Raw genomic sequence first — 19780 nt, 5'->3', positions numbered from 1 at the left:
AGATGTGGCTGGGGATGGCAGGGGACGGGACCAATGGGGCGCGCGGTCGACTTAATTAAAAGCTAAATTAGCAGGAGAAACATTTTGTGTTGAAGGGACACAAACAGACCGCATTACTACAGACACACACTAAGGGTAACAAAGTGTCACGTTACAGCCCAACAATCCGGCTCCTGGTTTAAAAATAGTGGGGCAGATTCGACCTCCACCCAGCAGAGCAACAGCCCAAGTGGCAAGTGTCCAGTGAGGCCACAGTAGGACCTGTGTAACCAGTGAGCTGTATATGTGTATTTGTTATCCTTAGTGCTGCAGCTCCTGCTCTGCTCTGCGATTAGGATGACACAGAAAAGGGAGATGGTGGAGGTGATTCAACAAGAGCAAAAAATGCCCCACTGAATTAAGGGAGAACAATTTGCACAGCTAAAGTCCCTTTAAAAGGATTTCTCTTCCGTGACCCTCAGCACCCATCAAGAGATTCTTTACTGGATGTGCGTGTTGTTGAGCTCATTTTTATTCATGACCTTTCACTGAAGAGAACATTGACAGACTGACTGACTCTCTGTAGGACCAGAGTGTTGTAACAGACCTGAGAGATGGAGGGAGAAGAGAAGGTACACAGTGAGATCAAAAGGGCGGATGTGAGTCCCAGGCACAAAGACCAGAGGCAGACTGTGGCTCTGCATATGTGACCAAAAATGCAATAATTTGAAATAAGCAAAGATTTTTATAAGGTGTACAAATAACAAAGACACATTCACCTCTGCAGAACCAGTTGTAATACTGAAATCTGCAGTAACAGAATCTCTATGAAATGTTTGTACATCAGAGACAAGCAGGATCTCATCTACATTTTGTTCCTCTAATACAACTACTGTGCTGGGAAAACAATGGAGTGGACACAAAAGGCCTTTCAGGTGGAGTTCGGTGGCACCGAAGAAGAGGTGATGTAAATCTATACAACTATAAATCTATTAGGCACGGTGAAAACATATATGTTACAACTGAAGTGATAAACGTCACTGTCTTGAAAACTTCCAATGGGCAAAATGTTGGCCAGTCACATTTACTTAACTTCGATGTCAATCTTTAAACATTAGAGTATGATGCAAACAGAATGATGGGAATCAGGGCACTTTGTGAGTCACGTACTGCAGGTAGTGGTTTTTTAAGGCAAGATAAACTGCTCAGTACATCAGTTCTGTTACATTTTTAATTTCTAAACGAGGTGGGCGGAGAGTCTGAGTCTGGACAAGCCATCATCTCATCCCAGAAGACTCAGAGCACAAGCACGGGTGATTGTTCTGGAGTTAGAGCTACTGTATCTGCAGCAGACACAGCTCAGCCCCAGCATGGTTACTGAGCTCCACGGCAAAGACGGTGTTAAAGCTCTTCTTCCAACACGTAAGCACAAAGGACTCTTAAGGCCTCTTACAATCAAACATACGCAAAAGTAAAAAGTCAAAAAGACAGTTTAGAAATGCTCTTTCTTGGTTCAATTACTTTTCCCTCTGGGAATATAATAACAGTACTTTTGTTTAGATTTAAGTTTACGCAGTTTACTAGTACAAAAACAGCTCGCTGATTAGAAAACCTAGACCTTGGTCTCACAGAACACACTGACAGTGTCATACGTTATCCACAAATACACTAAACTAGTCAAAAGCGGTCATCTTTGATGTAAAGAGACCGATCATAGAAGATCTAAGCGAATAACTTGGGTCAGATATGCTCACGTCTTCATTCTTTAAAGTGCTTACTTAAAAACACAGTTTGATCATTTGCTATTTGCACAGCGTGTTGAATTGTGAAAAGTTCTGGTAATAAGTATGAATTTGGGTATCAAGTTCCAAAACACACCAGTGGATATTAAACTAAAGGTGAGGTTCAGACTACTAGAGACTCACTAAAAGCCGTTTCAACCTTTAACTCTCCACTGAGACAAAACTCGATTTGGTAACAAAAGTGAACTAACTATGCAAATGTCATAATGTACCTCAGCAAAAGCTTATAAAATATAATATGAATAAAATAATATAATAATATTTCTTGGTCCGTAAAAACTATGTTACTCTTACAACAAAATGTTTCCCTTACACACAACAGAAAAATCCCCACAGTACAAATGTGACTGTGGCAAAAAGAAAGCACAGTGAAAATAGCTTTCAAGCCCATGTATAAAAAACTAAATGTTTTTTTGTTTACAAATCAGGTTTGTTGGCAGATTCATCTCCTTTTAAGTGACGTTTGGAGACATCAAGCTTCTCAGATTGGGGGCGCATGTCGTGTCCACAACGAACCACAAGATGGAGCTACAGAGAGGAGTCAGTAATCCCAAGTAATGTCTGTGAGCTTTTTTCCCTCGACTCGCTCGTTCCTTTCTCTCATGATTCCACAGCTGCTCTGTCGTGAAGAGTTCCTGTGCAGCCTTTCAAAAGGTCCATGAGCCTCTTTGGAAAGTACGTGCACACATTTTCTACCTCATTCACAAAACAACCCGCACGCACACACGCGATGTGTGTTACTACGACAGCACTGACATGGTGGAAGCTCCTGATGACATCCCCGAGTCACTACTGTTGTAGGCCACTTGGACGTCCACGTGCCCACCCAGCGAGGATGATGGCGAAGAGGAAGACGCCGGTGATGACGAAGAGGTGCTGTGTGAGCGCAGAATGGCCCCGGCAGCACTGCAGTGGGGTCGCGGCCCAGGTTCCGGGGTGTAGGTGAAGGTCAGGGCAGTGGCATAGATGATTCCATCGTTGCGGACCAGTGTGACAGGGACCTGCACCGGCTGCCTCACCCAGCGCCAGCCCTCCCTGAAGGCAGAGATGTCCGGCACCACACACAGAATGCTCTCTCCACATCTTATGGGGCAGACAGATGAGACAAGGTTTGAGCATTTGAACCATCTACATTAAACTATCTTTTCCTGTGGTGAAAAAATCCACTATCATCTGTTATCGACGGAAACTTGTCAATCGGGTGAACACGTTCATTTCTTATATACACTGATATTGCACTTTTTCCATGACACGTTATGACGCACATTGAACTTTTGGGCGTTGCTGCATGAAAAGCCATAAACGTTACTATACTGATGGTTGTTTACATCTTGGGCTGAACGAGAAGAATAAGATGCAGCAAGATGCAGCAATGGCGAGTCAGCGAGGTGACAGAGCTTCACAGTTTCCGTCATGATAGAGACTTTAGAACATGAAAAACAGAAAGGCAATCCCCTTTTCAGAAGGTTTACCCGCATTAAGAAAAACCTGCGTTTGCCTGCTATTTCGTGTAAACAAGTTATTAGGGCGGTTTTACATCTAGCTTGTTTGGTCCAGACGTGTGAAAGGTGCCGCCAACAGACCAATATTAGGTCCAACCACAAGAGGTGCTCTCAGTCCACATCAAACTCTACCATGGCTCAGTTCTTTTGCAGCTTGAAAATACGTTTTGGATTGTTCCAACAAATTGACCAATAATGTTTCTGTTCTCTCCAGAAACAGAATTCTCCGGGTTTACAGTGTTCACCTCTCAAAATATTGGAAATTTAGGAATGAGGGAGCTAATTTCGCCCATTCAAAAGTGTTGAGTACTGAGCCTGAGGTGGTGATGAAGATGGCAACGGAATTAACATTAACTAGTTCATTCATTTTATCAATTGCATACTACCTTCTGAATTTTTAACCTTGCCAGATTCATCTACAAACCAATCAATGTCGAGTATAGGTTGATGCAGCAAATGTAAGTGATGACTACAGGACAAACGTGTGTCTTACAAAAGTCTCAAGTCTGCTCCCTAAATCAAAACGTAAAACTAACACAACAAATGTAACCAATGCAACAAAGACATGAACCTCTGTGAATATACACACTGTATAATCACACTCACCTGTACATGGTGTCAGCCTCCACATCTCCGAACCACACTCTGAGGTTTGGGGTGAAGTTCTGTCCTGTCAGTTCCAACATCGCCACATCTCCTCCTCCGTTTAACTGGAAACATTAAATCAAAAAAGGTTTTATGAGGCCGAGTATACGTTTAAAAGGGAAGCAGTTTGGAACCACATAGTCACTCAGGTTTACTGATAAAAATCATGACAAACCTGCAGACTTTCCACCACAGGAACAGGTGTGACCGGTGTGGGGACGGGACCCATGCCTTCATAAAAAGTGTACTCTGCCTTGTTAGTGCTAATAATAGTCCAGGAAGCCCCATCGTTGATGATATCTTTGTTTGTCTCTTTGGAGCACTGTGTGGCCTGGAAAAACAAATAAAAGTAAATTCATTTCACTGCCCACTTCATGTCTAATGAGAGGAAGAAGCTACTGGAGGGTCGGGTCAAAACATTGATAAGATTATTGTTATTGACAAAGATTAGACTCTCGTCCTGGAGTCTAATGCAAGAAGAAAAACAGCATCTGTGAGTAATGCTCTCAGCAGAAATATTAGAAAGGAAAGTTCACCCAGAAATGAAAATTCACTTTAACGTTCTGTTCGCCATAGGCAGAAAGAGAAGCACTATTTCAACTCCCGGGAACGGGATGTGCTTTGAAGGTCTTTCGGTGACAATTATGCCAAACAGAATATAAATTAAAATAACTAAAATCTAAAATAATCCATGTATGGAAAGGTGCGCACCTGGAACTGGATGATCCTCTCCTGGGAGAGACAGAGATACATCCTTTCTGTGTCTTTCAGGTAGAAGGCACACTTGTGCAGCTGAGACACTGGGTCATCTGCCTCCATCAACGCCATCTGCTTGTCGACTTTGCGAATGACCTGAGAAAGAAACAAGTTATATATTGTGTATTTGTGGCAACACATTGGGAATAGTTGCACAGTTACAAAAAACAATCACACATTTTTAAGCAGTTTTTTAAATATTAAGACCAAAGATTTGATAAATAAAATAAATGTATCATGGGGGGATCTTAAATATTAGGTCTAATAAAGAATTTGACTCATTCAGCAGCTGAACATGTGGGGTGTTCCCAAAAATTGGACCAGTGGTAAACGTACAGACATCACATACACTATATTTTAAAAACATCACTGGTATGAGGGGAGAGCGTGGCCTAGGGGATAGAGCGGGTGTTCTGCAATTAGAAAGTTGCCGGTTCAAATCCCACTCTTTCCCATCTGCATGCCTAAGTGTCCTTGGCAAGATACTGAATCCCTAAATGGCCCCTCATAAATGCAGAGTGTTCTAAACGCATAAACGCACACATACCAGTCTGGGCAGGGCCATGCCAGTAACAGAACAGACCAACTTGACCGTCTGGCCATAATGGATGTACCCGTCTCTCACAGCAAACTCCTCCCCCTCAGACTCCTCCTCGTCCACTGAACACATGACAAAACACAACAATGGGTTAAATGTCTAAAAGACTGCTCTACCTTTACATTAATGCCTTACATGGGTCGAAACTATCATCAAACACAGCAGAGGATAAAGTATAACAGGAAATAAAGTAAAAAATAAACTGTGACTCACAGAGGTGGATGAAGAAGGCGCCCCACTGTTGGGAGCTGGCATGAAAGTTGCCTCCCTCCACGTGAAGATACCTGGTGCTGACCGTTTGGGAACGGAGACGGTTGAACAACGCCACTTTAGTCCCGGAAGCTATACACACTATGAGGACGGAAAGAGAGAAAGAGTGAGTGAGAGCGAAAAGAAGTGAAGGATGAGAGTTAATATGAAGTCTCTACACTAAAAGTTTGAGGGGAAAACATGCAGTTGTCTTTATACGAGTGTATTGACGCGGCCTGCTACTCACAATCTGCATTTTTCAAGGATTGCTTCTTCTTGGAGGGCTTGGAGATGACCTTGATCCTCTTGCTGAGGAAGACTCCTATGTTGGCGCTGTTGCCGTATAACATCTTCACAGAGAGCATGAAGTGTTTCCTTTTATCCGAGTCACTGATGTACAGCGTCTTAGCCGTGCAGAAGTGCTAACACAGGGAGAAGATACAGATTAGGGGGGGGTTTATGTGAGTGTGTTTTTTCTCCATCCACATCCCTCTGTCAGCCAATTATCTGATTCTGAAATCAGGCTCATTAATGACATCAGTGCACTTGGAAAACAACAGCAGCTACAGTAGGAACCTTAACAGGGGGGTTGCAGTAACAAACACAGGATATTGTCAAGCTGTAAAATGCAAAGCAGCTTTGCATTTCATTGTGAAGCAGAGCAATAAACAAGTGGACCAACAGAGAGACGAAGCGGCCTAGGAAGGATATAAAATTGTAAGTCCTGCAGTGTTTCGTTATCATACACGCCTACACACCTTCCCCTCCAGATTGAGCTGCTGCATCTCCTGCTCACTGTTGCCTATCCCGATGAATGCACATGGCTGAGCCTCCTGCTCCGTGCAGCCCTCCTTCTCCATAATCTCCAACTTCCTCTTCCAGCCACTGCCCAGCAGGTACACACAGGGCGGAGGGCAGAAAAACCTGAAGTAGACAAACATACATGAGTTCCAATGAGTCCATTCCGACTGTTACAGATGCTCAAAAAAATTGTGTCAACCAGTAATATACAAACCTTTTTTCATTGCCATATGACTTTTGGGCAACTTTTGCATGTAGTATGAGCACCGTTTGATCATCTTTGTCCTTCATGTAATTCCTCATAGCCTCCCTGAATGGGGGGGACGACACACACACACACACACACACACACATTATAACACAGTACAAACTCTTGGAGCATCGGCTTAAATCAAATTGTTTCTCTTGACTTTCTGCAATGTTTCCCTCTACCTTGTCAAACGCTGAGGCTGTGAACGCTCACCGAACTTCCTGCAAAACACAAAACAACAGACCATACAGAGGTGTTTACACGTATGTGTAATACAAAACAAGTGAGTACAGTGCCCATGAGATCTGTGAAGGTGTTCTTCCCTCCGTCATAAGCTGTTCGCAAAAACTACTGGACAGAAACTGAGTAGGCAGACTGTGGTGGGTCAGGGAAGAACCCATTACACTGGTGCAGGACCAGATTTTTCTATTATTTTCCTTGATCTTAAAGATGAATTCATGGATCTTGATAAACAAGATCAGGCACATTTTTTACTCTAATTAACTTAGTATTTATTCCTATATAGTCAGTTCCCCCATTTAGCTCCTGTATATCTTGTAACTGTCTGTATATGTTTTGACCAAGCTGATTTACAACGTTTTTTTAATTGAATTAAATGAACATATATGAATTGTTATTGAGCTACAACTAAACAGTGTAAAGTAGTGGAATATGAACTGCCTTAAAGGGGACCTTAAGTTGTCTGAAAGGGTCAAATCATTATCAAATCATCAAATGTATATTCAACTATTACTGTAAATATATATTTGTACTGCAAATATTTAACACTGTGATGTCAATGCTGTGACCTTTACCAATAAGATCTCATTTTACTCAACGTTTTGACACTAATAATAAGTTGTTTAGACAAAAAGCAAGTTTAAAAAAAAAAAAGATTCTGAGAGAGTTGAACGTCATTGAAACCTTCGTTCTTTTCTATCAACTTTTCAAAACCTCTTTACACTGATGAACCTATGTTATATTACATTTCTGTTCTTATACCCTCATATACCTCAGTTAGGTCCCTTATATCTTATATCTGTCTGAGTGTGTTTTGTACAAGCTGTTCCCAAGGAATTGTCCCCAGTGGGATCGATTAATAGACCTGAGCTAACATGTGGAAGATGTGGCTAGAATTTAGCCATGAAAACCAAAAAATAATGAAACGTGAAAGTAATGTTAAGTTGCTTAAAAAAGGGCCAAACGATTATTTAAAAGAGTTTATGCTCATCCCCACTCTGCTGTGACTATTTAGTGCAACAGGCTGTGACGTAGACGTAACAACGTGTGAGGAGTTAGCAAAGATTTCACTTCACTCAACTTTAGTGAAATGAAAAAGACACAAAGAAGCTGCCGAGGGTCCAAAACATGTCACATGGTACAGAGATCCTTAAACCCTGTTGTCCACTTTCATCGAAACGTTTGTATTGTCGTTGATTTACCACTAAATAGTCTAAATGACTTTTATAGTTGCAGCTCACCGACACTCGGCTGTGACTACTTGGTGCCACAGGCAGTGACGTGAGCGTAACAATGTGTAAGGAGTTAGCGAAGATTCGACTCTGCTCAACTTTCCTGAAACCGAAATGAAACCGACGGAAGTTGTCGAGAGCCAACGCAGAAAGTGTTGAGAGCGTCTACGAGCGAGTGAAGTGAAGTGAGCGCGAGTGAATGTGGCAGAACAACAGACGCGAGCGGAGAGCAGCACAGACACCGAGAGGAAGAATGAGGGTCTTTTTCTGCACAACTGACCCCACATCAGGCTCAGTGTGTGTGGGGTCGATTCTGCTGGGGCTCCGGGAGCACCTCCACACACACACGCACAGGCAGACAGACGAACAACGCAGACACGCACACTACAGACAACACACTGACCGAGAGAAAACTTTCTCCACAACAACACGGTGCCTTGATTTAAACACTTACCCCGTAACAACGGGCGCCATCTTCCGAATAACTCACCCCCCCTGTGAGAGAGAAAAGTCCAACAATCGCGAGATCCCTCCCACAGCCGGACCCCCCCACACTCACACACACACACGCACACACTAACAGAAAACACAGACTGAGAGATAGAGAGAGGGAGGGAGGGAGGGAGGGAGGGAGTGGGAGAGAGAGACAGAGAGAGAGAGACAGAGTCAGAGAGAGGGTGGGGGTGACGGGGCAAAGGGGTGAGAAGAAGTGGAGGGGGAGGGGGGAGGACAGACGCCAAAACAACAGGCGTGGGAAAGTTGCGCGCTCGCGCGAGAGCAGGAAAACTCTCACCGTCGACATGAATGGAGTCGGAGCGGAGATATCGCGAGAACTGCCCCTCAGTGCTGTTTTAGTTTTTTTTTAACATGGCAGCCGAACTGTAACTCGATTCCCACGACTCACTGAGGCTCGTTGAGCAATACACACAACCTCACACCTCTGTACACAGCCTGGAGATTATTATCACAAGCACTAACACAGACATTTAAACGTCTTCACATGACCTTTATACAGCGCTGGGAGGTACTTTCTGTTTCTCTACTTTACTTTGGTAAGTTTATTTTCAGGTACTTTTCCCTTTTTTGCTCCACTACATATACCAGCAAATATATTTCAACTCCTCTGCATCTTTACAATGCATTGTGCGACATGCTCACCTTGTTTTTATATATGTATTATATTATTTGTAGTAATTAATAAAGAGAGAACAGCAGCAGTACTTGAGAATATGATATATTACATGATATAACTATTAAAAATTGTGAATGTAAAAAAAAAGATTCTATGTATAAAAAGTACAAGAAAATGAATTCCATCAGTCAAGATGAACAATTATCAAAAAATCTCTCTCAGGCTTAAGATCCTCTATATACAGAACATGTGGTTTTGTAAAGTCAGTTCACAGGAGTTATATTTAGAATAATGTCCGAGATGGGGAACATTTAAACAGTATGGTGGGAGTAATGGTAACAGTTGTATAGTGACATATGACATAATTAAATATACACTCTGTGGCAGATTAAAAGGGAAACCCAGTAAAAACATGAAGTCTCAAAACAGTCCTGTTATAAATTCTCACTTTGACAGTTATTTATATTCAGCATGTGATCAAACTCTTCTGGTATTTATTCAACTGTATGGTGCCTGCTGTAGTTTGCATTACCACTGAACTGAATAACGTTATTTAAACAATATCTATAATCTTGTTAATTACAATATGAAAAACAAAAAAAGTCAAACTTTCTTTATGGAAATTCATGACTCATTTAAGAACTACAAATCATTTCTGGAAAGGCAAAAGTCAAATTGAGCATTTGTAATAAAATAAAAAGGGAAATTCAGTGACTTCTGTTTTTGTAAACCTATTGATGACAAACATGCATTTTATCTAAATGCAAAACCAGCAAACCTCAATGGGTTTCAACAGTCAGCGGATGTGGCCTCCTTCACTTCCCCTCAGTACTTGGTAAAATACAGCATCTCATATCACAACATTGGATCCTTGATTAGCAAAGGAGCTGAGGATTGAGAGGAGCTGAGGCTTGAGAGGAGCTGAGTAGTGAGAGGAGCTGAGGATTGAGAGGAGCTGAGGATTGAGAGAAGTTTAAGATTGACAGGAGCTGAGGATTGAGAGGAGTTTAGGATTGAGAGGAGCTGAGGATTGAGAGGATCTGAGTAGTGAGAGAAGTTTAAGATTGACAGGAGCTGAGGATTGAGAGGAGTTTAGGATTGAGAGGAGCTGAGGATTGAGAGGATCTGAGTAGTGAGAGGAGCCGAGGATTGAGAGGAGCTGAGGATTGAGAGGAGTTTAGGATTGAGAGGAGTTTAGGATTGAGAGGAGTTTAAGATTGAGAGGAGTTGAGGATTGAGAGGATATGAGTAGTGAGAGGAGCTGAGGATTGAGAGGATCTGAGTAGTGAGAGGAGCTGAGGATTGAGAGGAGTTGAGGATTGAGAGGAGCTGTCTACCCTACAATAATGAATAATTAAATTTGGCAAAACTTTCTTACTTCAAAATCTTGACACACTGTTTCACTTTTGTTTAAATATCACTTCCACCTCGTTTAGTGGAAAATGATCACAAAACCTCACCAAAAAAACTTCAGCTTTCAGAGAAATGCTGTAATTATGGTGGCAGCAGAAGAAAGGGAAGTTAACAAGGCGCTTGTTTAACACAGTGTGTGTCACAGGGTGAGGAATGAAACCCTGAATTAATAACACAAAGTCAAAAAGTGGATTAACAATGTCAGTGTTCCAATTCTCTAACTATTCTTGGACAAGTTCTTCCTGAGTCAGTGGAGATATGAGCCGCTTCATATCTGAAGATCTTTGGGGGGAGAAAAGCTGTTAAACATTAATGGTCGTAAAAAATTGTGTCTAAGGAGTTTGAACGAAGAACCCCATATATGTTCAGAGACAGAGAAACAGCATCGTTTTGCCGAAATTAATCTTTAGTCCCCGGTTATCTGTGCTCCAAAGGTTTTCAGATTAGGACTCCAGCAATTCTGATGTCATCAATGTCCTCTGCTACTCGAAGGAATCATTATTCAGGGGTCCCTCTATATCTTCCAAAAAATCCTCTTCCTGTACAGCACATAGGCGATGAGCACCCAACAGGAAGTAGCCACAAGGTTTTGGATGAGGTGCTCAGCGTGGGATTGGCTGTCTGCCATACGCCAGCGGAAGGGGAAGTAGTCCTCCAACACCTCATGACCCACATACACCAGGATGGAGTTCATACCTAGAATTTTAGACAGAATTTGCAGTTAGTACATTTGGCAGACTTTCTTTCTCAGTACATTAAAAGACAGACAATGCCCGACTGGTTTCATAGACTTACTCATTTTATAATTGGTAAAAGCAAACCACAAAACCCTGATTTCTCAAATCATATCAAGGGTCTTTATGTCTGATGATATTACAAACCTGGGTAGTAGAAAGGTGCTCCAGACCACCACCTCTGTACGTCCACTATGAAGTAGAGCAGCACTAGCAGCACAAAGGCAAAACAGGCCAGTGTTGTCACATAGGACAGAGACCTAGAAAGCAAGAGGACAGAACCATGCACAAGTGTTAAAGACATCCTTTAGTTTCCTTTGTCCAGAGATCTGCTACAATTTCTCTCTGGTTTAAGACACAACTCCAAACCTGAAAGTTACAGCACACCACTGCAGTGGCCGCTCTAAACCTTCCTGTATGTTTGGCCCGTGGTGATGCTGGTTGCAGCTAATATTTCTGAAACTGTTAAGGTGACGTGCAATAAATGAGACACAGAACCCCGTAGCTGATCCCCCGCTGCTGCACAAAGAACTGTTCAGCCCTTTGGCAAAGTTTGGTGAAGCTCTTCTCCGCAGAACCCTGAACTGGAGACTCAGTAATTGTTGTCCTGAACACGCAGTTGTCATGATCAAATATGTCCCGTGTTTATATCTGTATCATGTCTCAAAATCGTATCACACTCAACATGGCACTTCCTTGAGCCCTTAACAATACAAATGTAAAGTGTGAAGCTGATAAGATGAACGGTTCTGGAGATGTACGAGCCACATACAGACTTCTGAGATTTCTGAAAGTAGTGGATAGATTATTATAACAGGGCCTTCTGATGAACTTCAACAACCTCTGACTGTGCTGAGCAATGAACTATCATGGCTGGTAAAAATCTTACCATGTCTCACTTCATTTCTTTGATGGAAAGTGTGTGTGTTCAATGATGAGATGTATATTTAGGACAGTTAGAACTTCCCCAAACATTCAGTCAACAGCTGCGGTTTAACTAAAATGCTGCCCAAACCATGTTCCATTTGAAAGTGCATGAAAGCAAAAGTTACCATAGGTTCTTGTTGACAGGAATGAAGCCCTGGTCTGTGGAACACTTGGTCAGAACTGCTGATATGGCTCCCTGAGAGTCATAAGACAGTTTATTATAAAATCAAGAAAGGGAAATGGTCCCGGAAATAAATGTGTTTGGGGAATGCCAAAGACATTGTGCAATGATTCATTGAACAGCAACTGTTTTAATACACATGTAAAACGTGATATAGCAACATAAAGTGCTTACCAAAAAGAGACCCCATAATAGAAACCTTGACATTATACTTGTGTGGACATCTCTGTAGTGTAAGATAATTTTCCCTGCCTGGGGAAATTAAATGCACAACAAATTATTATCAATGGCAATTTAGACATTAGAAATATGACCAAAAAAAGAGAAAGAGACAAAAAGAAAGAGACAACTTCATGTGACAAACCTGTAAACCAAGAAAAGCCATGAGGACAGAGTTGATGCTGCCGAGGACACCTTCTGGATCGAAGGGCATGCAAGTTGCATAAATCACCTGAATTAGAATGGAAACAGAAGTGGAAACTTGTAAATAGGTTCTGGTGCAGTTTAACCCACCATCACCTGTCAAGTCAACATTGGTGGGAGTTAGAAATGTGTGTTAGCCTGGGAGAGAGAAACCTGAGAAGTCAGCATGAAATTTTCACATCCCAAGTTATAAAAAGACAGAACGTGTGTGGTCACTGACCCGTGACGACGGAGTCTGGTAGATGTGGTTCTCTCCCAGCAGCCAACGGTCAATGAAACCAGCCGCTCCACCAGTGCAATTCATGTAAAGGCCCATGTCCCCAATCCCACCTGGGCCCAGATAGCCTCTGTTGAAAAGAGGTGAAGCTAGTGTCAATAATGTGGGATAACGGCCATCGAGAGGAAGGATACCATTTGATAACCAATACAAGCTCGACTGAAGTCAATTTTTCAGATCTGATATAAATTTTGACTCTTTATTAATTTTCAACCACTAATCATTAGTTTTTATTTTTTATAGCTTATGTCTGCAATCCCAGAACTCTGCTTTTAAAAAAAGGTTTTAATCGGCTCCATCTTCGATCGGCAGAGACGGAAACCTTGGTGAATATCTTCTTCTGGCAATGGGTCAAACCCCTCTTTCTAGTGCATTTACCTGCATTTATAAATCTGCTAAATTTGCTCTCTAAAAAAGGTACTAGTTTCATCATTGTTGAGTAAATGTAAATAAATGAAAACTAAAAATACAAATCTACGCAAAAAGTTACCATTTGTCAGTTTTGAAAACGTGTGACTGAAAAACATGAGTGAAACATATCTGAATATCAGACCAAACTGCCATTAAATGTTACTTCATTATAAAAGCACACAGAAATAAGACTAAAGAGCAATGACACAAATACTCATTGGTACTAGACAATTGCGTTTTGCTTGCTGGGAAATGTTCCTTATAACATGGACACAAAGAGACACAAAAACATGCCCTGATAGACTCACGCTGGACAATCTGGAACCGGGAGTTGGAAAGTGAGGAACAACCAGAGGATTTCTAAGAGGATCACACACAGCCAGGCAGGCCAGTACAGCAAGATGTCACGGAAGGGGGACCACCAAGCACTCTGAAAAAACACAATCATTAATCAAACACTTAAGTTTGAGTTTATTTCAGTCTTGTGCCAGCAGAGCAACAAATTGAAGGTTAAAGAACGTGGGTAAAACGGAGCTTTTGGCTGACCGTCGTGAGGATGTCGAGGTGACCCTTTGCCACCAGCAGATCAAGGCAGGCTACAACCAGGTAGGACCAGGCCAGGCGCTGCAACACCCCTGGGATTCGCAGGTTGTCCCAAGATACTGTGGTGTGGATGAGGAGGGAGTGGGAGCAAACAGGTCAAGACAGAAACAAATTACACCAAAGAATAATAGTTAAATAATGGTTTAAATAAGGGGTTTAGGATTTTGTCATCAACATGTAATAATTGTGTTTATAATCACATGGTCCCTGGCAATAGTTTGGGTTGATAATGAAGACACCGATGATGAAGAGCTGCAGGCTCCTCCACACAGTTTTCCTCAGAAGTGAGCAGCGAGTGGAGCCTGCGCACAGCAGGGAGTTGGTTGACATTGCAATGGATGTCCCCATTATAAACACAAACCTGGTGGAGAAGGGAAACGCAGCGTGAGGAACAGAGAAGTGCGTTCAAGGGAACGGGTAAAACTTTTATTATTTTAATTGACAGATGAAATATAGTCTCCTTTGCTGCAAAAGAACAAACCTCTGTAGTTTGCTACCCAACACACCAGCTGGGAAAACACGACAGGAGGTAATGGATGCTTAAATCACTGGAAACTGCATTGCACCTCACATGGGCAAATTCAGCTAATCTACAGGGGTAGGGTTGAATGGGTATGTGGTTCTTGCACTCTGTTAAGATAACTTTGTGATCTTTTATCTAATACAACCCTGGTCTCACTTTGAGATCCTCTGGTAGGGGCCTTTTAATTGTTACAGATTCTCAGCTAAAGACGAAGAGGACAGAGTTGTTTAAAATGTATTTTCTACGTGTTTTTTGTTCGTGAATCACTTTGTAACTTTGTTTTGAGAAGGGCTGTATAAATAAGTGGGGTTGACTAACCTACAGAACTAAGACATACTAGTGCAAATCTGTTGTAGAAATTGATCTTACCAAGGGAAGACTAAATCTGCAACAGTTAGACCTTTGAGGAGACAAGTGGAAAACACAGGTTTATACATTGAATACAATACCAAGGATAATACTGCTCCCAGCTTACAAATATCTGGGAGGAACTAATAACATGGTTTAAAAGAACAACAATAAAAGTAGAACCAGTCGGGGCTCACCATTCCAGCTTTGGTGCCTGAAGAACCAGTATCGGCCCCCTCCATAGTTCACAAACACCATGATGACTAAGGAAATTCTGACAGGAAACACAGAAAATGCAGCATAACTGAAAAGCACCACAAGCAAGAGATTAGAGAAATACAGCTGAAGGGTTCGCTTTGAGAGAAATGTCGCTTGAAACAAATTTACTACTTCAGTAAACTGCATCCTTGTTAATATAATTAGTAAGGGTTCATTAACTACTGAACTATTCTGGTGTCAGCTGCAAAAATGTCACGCTGCACCGAGAACCCAATGACACAGTGTCACACATCAGATTAAGTGGTCAGTCAAATAAGAAGCAGTATTTCTTCGAGCAAGTCGAGCTGCAGGGGTGAAGGGGGGTGAGGGGATGTGGAGAGGGGTTTACCCTCTGAATGTGTCCAGGGATCGCAGCCTCTTGCTGGGGTTGGGTGGAGGAGGGAGAATGGTGTCAGTCACTGGTGGCACTGTCCTGCCAGGGGAGCCCAGTTCCTGGATGGTGAAATTACAGTTAAATATAAGTAAAAACACTTCTGCACAAAGACACGAGTCATGCACAGCGGTTAAAACCATTTGTTTGAGGAACAACATTAAATGAAATGATGAAAGTCACAAGCAGCTTCTAAATGATTTTGAGTCACTATTCATTGTACTTGAGTTAATATTTAATATTTTTGATGAGAGCGAGTAAGGAAGCCTCCATATACATTTGTGGATTTTAAAGAGGCAAATAATGCACTTTTCTAACAAATGTATGCATAATGTTATTTAAGACATTTAATAATAAAAGTGTCACATTTAAATAAAATAAAAAACTTCCACTGTGCAAAGTAAAAAATACACAGGGTGTAGAACACTGTAGAATATCTAGAATATTAGTCACAGCATGAAAACGAAGCTGCTTCACTCGTGTGGTGTAATGAAAAGCTCCATACATATTAACACTCACAGAGTTGATGAGCCTCTCCGTCTCCATCGAGCCAGTAATTCGGAAGAGGATGTTCCTCACCGCATCAAGCCTGGACAAGATGTATTCAACCAGGTTAAGAGTACTTCTATAAGAAGCTCAAGGGGCACAATACACTAAATAAAGCGGCAGTGCATCTCGGGGCTTAGTAATGATCTTTGTTTACACTTTTTATTATTCTACAGGACCACAACAAATATCTAACTAATTATACAAATCTAATGAAATCTTGTTATCGTTACATTAATAAGACATCATTAGCAGAGTTGATGTTGTTGGTATTATCCCAGTTCTATCTGGGAATTAGGTGCATAAAGATTAATTACCTTAATATTATCCTACCAATGCAGGACATCAAGATCAGTCCAGCAAAGATAAGAAAAGCCACTAATATCGCTGTGAAGAGTGGAACAATATCAGTTAGATGTAGCGTGTACATGGGACAATGTTATAAGGGTGAATTAAGCACTTATAACAACACTTATAAGACGACATATTTCCATGTCACACAAGCGAATGAAAGTGTTAGGTTGACTCACGTATGTAGCTGTTGATGGGGTCCGCATCAGTCACTACCGAACAATTCCCCACTGAGGAGTCGTTGAAATTTTTCACCCACAGAGAGTAGTTCCCGTGCTCCCCAAAGTGGAAGGGAACCCTACGGATGAAAGATGTTACGCTTAAACATAGAAAACCAGCCAAACTATAAATATATGAAGGATGTAAACTTTCATTCAACAGTTTTTCTGTAACAAGATAACTATTCAACACACCACACTCACATGGATAAAATGTGCAAGACATGAATTTTACAGCTTGCTCAATTTAAAAATTGTGTTTTCCTCATATGCTGGTTGGATATGCAAACAGTATTTTATTTGAAGACGTGGCACAACATCTCGACTGTTAAGGATCTGTGAAGACCCAACATTTTTATATTCATTCATTCATGATTATCCCAGCTATGGAGTACTGTCACATGACTGCATATCTACAAATTATAGAAGTTACTTGTTTGGGACCATTTACTCACTCAATTATATAAATTTTACTATTCCTGTACATTTACTGTATAAAGTAAAAAAAAAAACGTATTCTTATTTATTGGAAAGATGTCAGTCTTATAACACTTACGTGCAATGCTGCAGGTTGACGGGGGTGCTGTTGAGCTGTAGTGTTATTTCATGCTGTGTGCTCACAACAAAGTCAGCCGAACTGGGCTTTCCAGGACTGGATGCAGCTGGTAAAACTCCCAGCTGCTGGTACAAACACTAGCTCACAAAGACACAAGATCAGGAAGATATACAAAAATAAAATAACATCCTCCTTCCCATCTGAAATAAAAGCTATATAACCACCGAACAACCTCAAGTCAAATATTAGGTGTGTGAGTGAGTGTACCTGGTAGCAGCGCTCTGACACCCAGGACACCACCACCTCAGAGCCCAGCTCATTGTTGACTCTCAGAAATGCTTCGTCCATCTTCAGCACCCTGTGTTTGTGATGGGTCGCGCCAGCTAGGGGGAAAAGAGACAACAGATGAAATGCATTTGCTGTGCAGGAGGAAAACACATGCAGATGATGCTGCAGCTCCACAGTAGGTCTGACCACACCCCTCTGAGCAGACACAGCTGTAGATATCATCTGAATCATCAAGAAACTGGAAACACTGGGTTTGGATTGGAACCAAAGCCTGAACGTAGATTAATTACAGCTACCATGACTCAACATGGACTTGAACTGACGAGAGATAAACAAACCCTGAAAGCTTTTCTACAGCCACTCTCACTAACTCACCTTAAAGCGATGTTTCAGTGAGAAACTTACTCCATACATAAGAGTGAGCTGGCTCTACAGAAAGGTCTCTGGAGAGGAGAACCAGTCCAGCCCAAGTGTGAGCTACAGGCAGCTAGCAGCTAGCTGTGTCTGAGGAGGGAAGCATGTGAGAGGGTTGTGAGTCCCGGCAGCACAGCCCCATAGTCACATGCTGGATTAATCCGTGCGACAACCGCAGGAGGGAAGTTCAAACATGCTTCCTCTGCGGAATGGAGTATTCCATTCGATGCTGATCTAGAGTTAGCTCCTAGCTAGCAAGTGTTAATCGAGCCTATTAAAACCTTTGTTTATGGGCTTTATGGTCTATTTTCACATGTTCCAGGAGTGAGACTTTCATTCATTGGTGAAGTGTTCTACACACAGGCAGGCGTTCATGTAAACAAGTGTTGACACGTTAGCTAGCTGTGTTGCTAACTACTTAGCTCTGGTTGTTCTCAGTGGGGAACACTTCTGGTTACTCACAGGCAGAAGCTTCAGCCGTCAGTGGAGTCACACACACAGCTACAAGCAGAGCAGTGGCAGCCAGGACAAACATGTATCTATCTAGTCGTGTCATGTCTGTCTGACTGTGCTGTTTCCCCCCCTCGGCAGAAGATGTGGATTTGGACTTTTCTTCAGTTTCCCCTTTTCCATAACTGATTCCACTTCCGACCCTCTCTTGTTTTGACATTGTAGAGGGAGCGAGGAGGGACAAAGTTCATTATTAACGCAACCAGGCCGCTGACCTCCTCAAAGGTTCAATCAGGGGCGGCTCCTGGTACAGGCGACATAGGCGGTTTCCAAGGCGCAAATTGCCGAGAGGGCGGCACAAGAGACTGATTCATCATGACACATGCAATGTAAAACAATACAGTAAGGTCACACCATCATCCTCTAACCCCGGGACGCACCTGCAGCAGCGGGGAGCGCCGCGGACACACACACACACACACACACAAGGACATGCGTGGAACCAGGACACCAGGGGACACAGGAGCTGGGTCCGAACTCATGGATGAGGATGGCGGGGATTTTTATTAGGGCGAAACAACTGTTGCACAAATTGTCCCTAACATTTCAGTCTTTAACCCTCAGATCATCAGCTTTGTTTTTTGGGATTTACACTCTCTACCTCTGTTAGTTCACTACAATTCAAACTCTTTTCCACTTTAAAATAGGGAAATTACACTTACACAAAGAGGATGGACAAATTATCGTGTGTGTTTGTCTGTCTGTGTCATTGTATGCTGCAAAGCTTTAGAGAAAATATTTTCTACTTTTCTACATATATTTGACAGCCTCACTTGAAAGTTACTTTTATATTTTTGGATTTTAGATACTGGATGATTTAACATGCTTTAAAAACCTATTGTTAGAGAATAACCCAGTAGTTACCTGCCTTGTCTTCTAACGCCTTTCAAGAATCACAGCCTGCTGCTGCTTGTTTCCATGTGATGTCCTGAGGCTGCCCCCTGCTGGCTGCTGGGTTCCTCTGCACTCCAGCTGTTGTCCTGAATGAGCTTTGCTAATGAAAGAATACTGCATAGTCACATGCAGTGTGCCTCATTAATTTGCGTTGTATGAGATGTTTTGTGAGAACTAAAGTCAGATTTACTGGGATATTCGGGGAATATGTAATATAGACGTATAGACATCTAATTCAAATATACTATGCAAGATCAATCACATTTCCAGTCATGGAACCACCAGGACTACAACATGATCAGCTGCAAATGTTTTCCACTTCCTGTGC

General features: G+C 42.1%; 2 protein-coding genes across 3 annotated transcripts; both read right to left on the bottom strand.

Moving 5' to 3' along the window:
* Positions 1 to 493: 493 nt before the first annotated feature.
* LOC133954222 (recombining binding protein suppressor of hairless-like) lies at positions 494 to 8668 on the bottom strand. The gene is made up of 11 exons (XM_062388559.1): positions 8509 to 8668; positions 6765 to 6803; positions 6547 to 6642; positions 6290 to 6455; positions 5779 to 5953; positions 5496 to 5633; positions 5232 to 5344; positions 4640 to 4780; positions 4104 to 4259; positions 3890 to 3993; positions 494 to 2864 (listed from the first exon to the last, which is right to left on the bottom strand). Exons 1-11 carry the CDS (start codon positions 8526 to 8528, stop codon positions 2522 to 2524), a joined length of 1491 nt encoding a protein of 496 aa, XP_062244543.1. The 5' UTR covers positions 8529 to 8668; the 3' UTR covers positions 494 to 2521.
* A 604-nt stretch (positions 8669 to 9272) lies between these two features.
* hgsnat (heparan-alpha-glucosaminide N-acetyltransferase) lies at positions 9273 to 18736 on the bottom strand. Of its 2 annotated transcripts, none has more exons than XM_062387844.1 (18): positions 18511 to 18736; positions 17614 to 17729; positions 17347 to 17483; positions 16752 to 16870; positions 16539 to 16608; positions 16195 to 16264; positions 15634 to 15737; positions 15224 to 15300; positions 15048 to 15078; positions 14356 to 14516; positions 14099 to 14214; positions 13861 to 13982; positions 13085 to 13211; positions 12806 to 12892; positions 12616 to 12693; positions 12386 to 12456; positions 11481 to 11593; positions 9273 to 11295 (listed from the first exon to the last, which is right to left on the bottom strand). In XM_062387844.1, the coding sequence occupies exons 1-18, from the start codon at positions 18716 to 18718 to the stop codon at positions 11114 to 11116; spliced, it is 1989 nt and encodes a 662-aa protein (XP_062243828.1). In that variant the 5' UTR covers positions 18719 to 18736; the 3' UTR covers positions 9273 to 11113. The 2 variants fall into 2 exon arrangements, with proteins under 2 accessions (XP_062243828.1, XP_062243829.1); XM_062387845.1 differs by lacking the exon at positions 18511 to 18736 and adding an exon at positions 18010 to 18277.
* Positions 18737 to 19780: the final 1044 nt, after the last annotated feature.

The sequence above is a fragment of the Platichthys flesus genome, chromosome 5 (genome assembly GCF_949316205.1).
Source record: "Platichthys flesus chromosome 5, fPlaFle2.1, whole genome shotgun sequence".
In the NCBI taxonomy this organism is placed as follows: domain Eukaryota; kingdom Metazoa; phylum Chordata; class Actinopteri; order Pleuronectiformes; family Pleuronectidae; genus Platichthys; species Platichthys flesus.
Note: the sequence above shows the minus strand (reverse complement) of the source record. Positions and strands in the feature narration are given on the sequence as shown.

Coding starts and splice junctions, on each gene's coding strand:
- hgsnat (XM_062387844.1), bottom strand. CDS start 18,718: ATGTCAAAACAAGAGAGGGTCGGAAGTGGAATCAGTTATGGAAAAGGG. Junction 14,215..14,355: donor AAACTATTGCCAGGGACCAT/GTGATTATAAAC, acceptor TCCACACCACAG/TATCTTGGGACAACCTGCGA. Junction 12,457..12,615: donor TATTATGGGGTCTCTTTTTG/GTAAGCACTTTA, acceptor TATGACTCTCAG/GGAGCCATATCAGCAGTTCT.
- LOC133954222 (XM_062388559.1), bottom strand. CDS start 8,528: ATGGCGCCCGTTGTTACGGG. Junction 6,643..6,764: donor CAGCCTCAGCGTTTGACAAG/GTAGAGGGAAAC, acceptor CCCCCCATTCAG/GGAGGCTATGAGGAATTACA. Junction 3,994..4,103: donor CTGTGGTGGAAAGTCTGCAG/GTTTGTCATGAT, acceptor TAATGTTTCCAG/TTAAACGGAGGAGGAGATGT.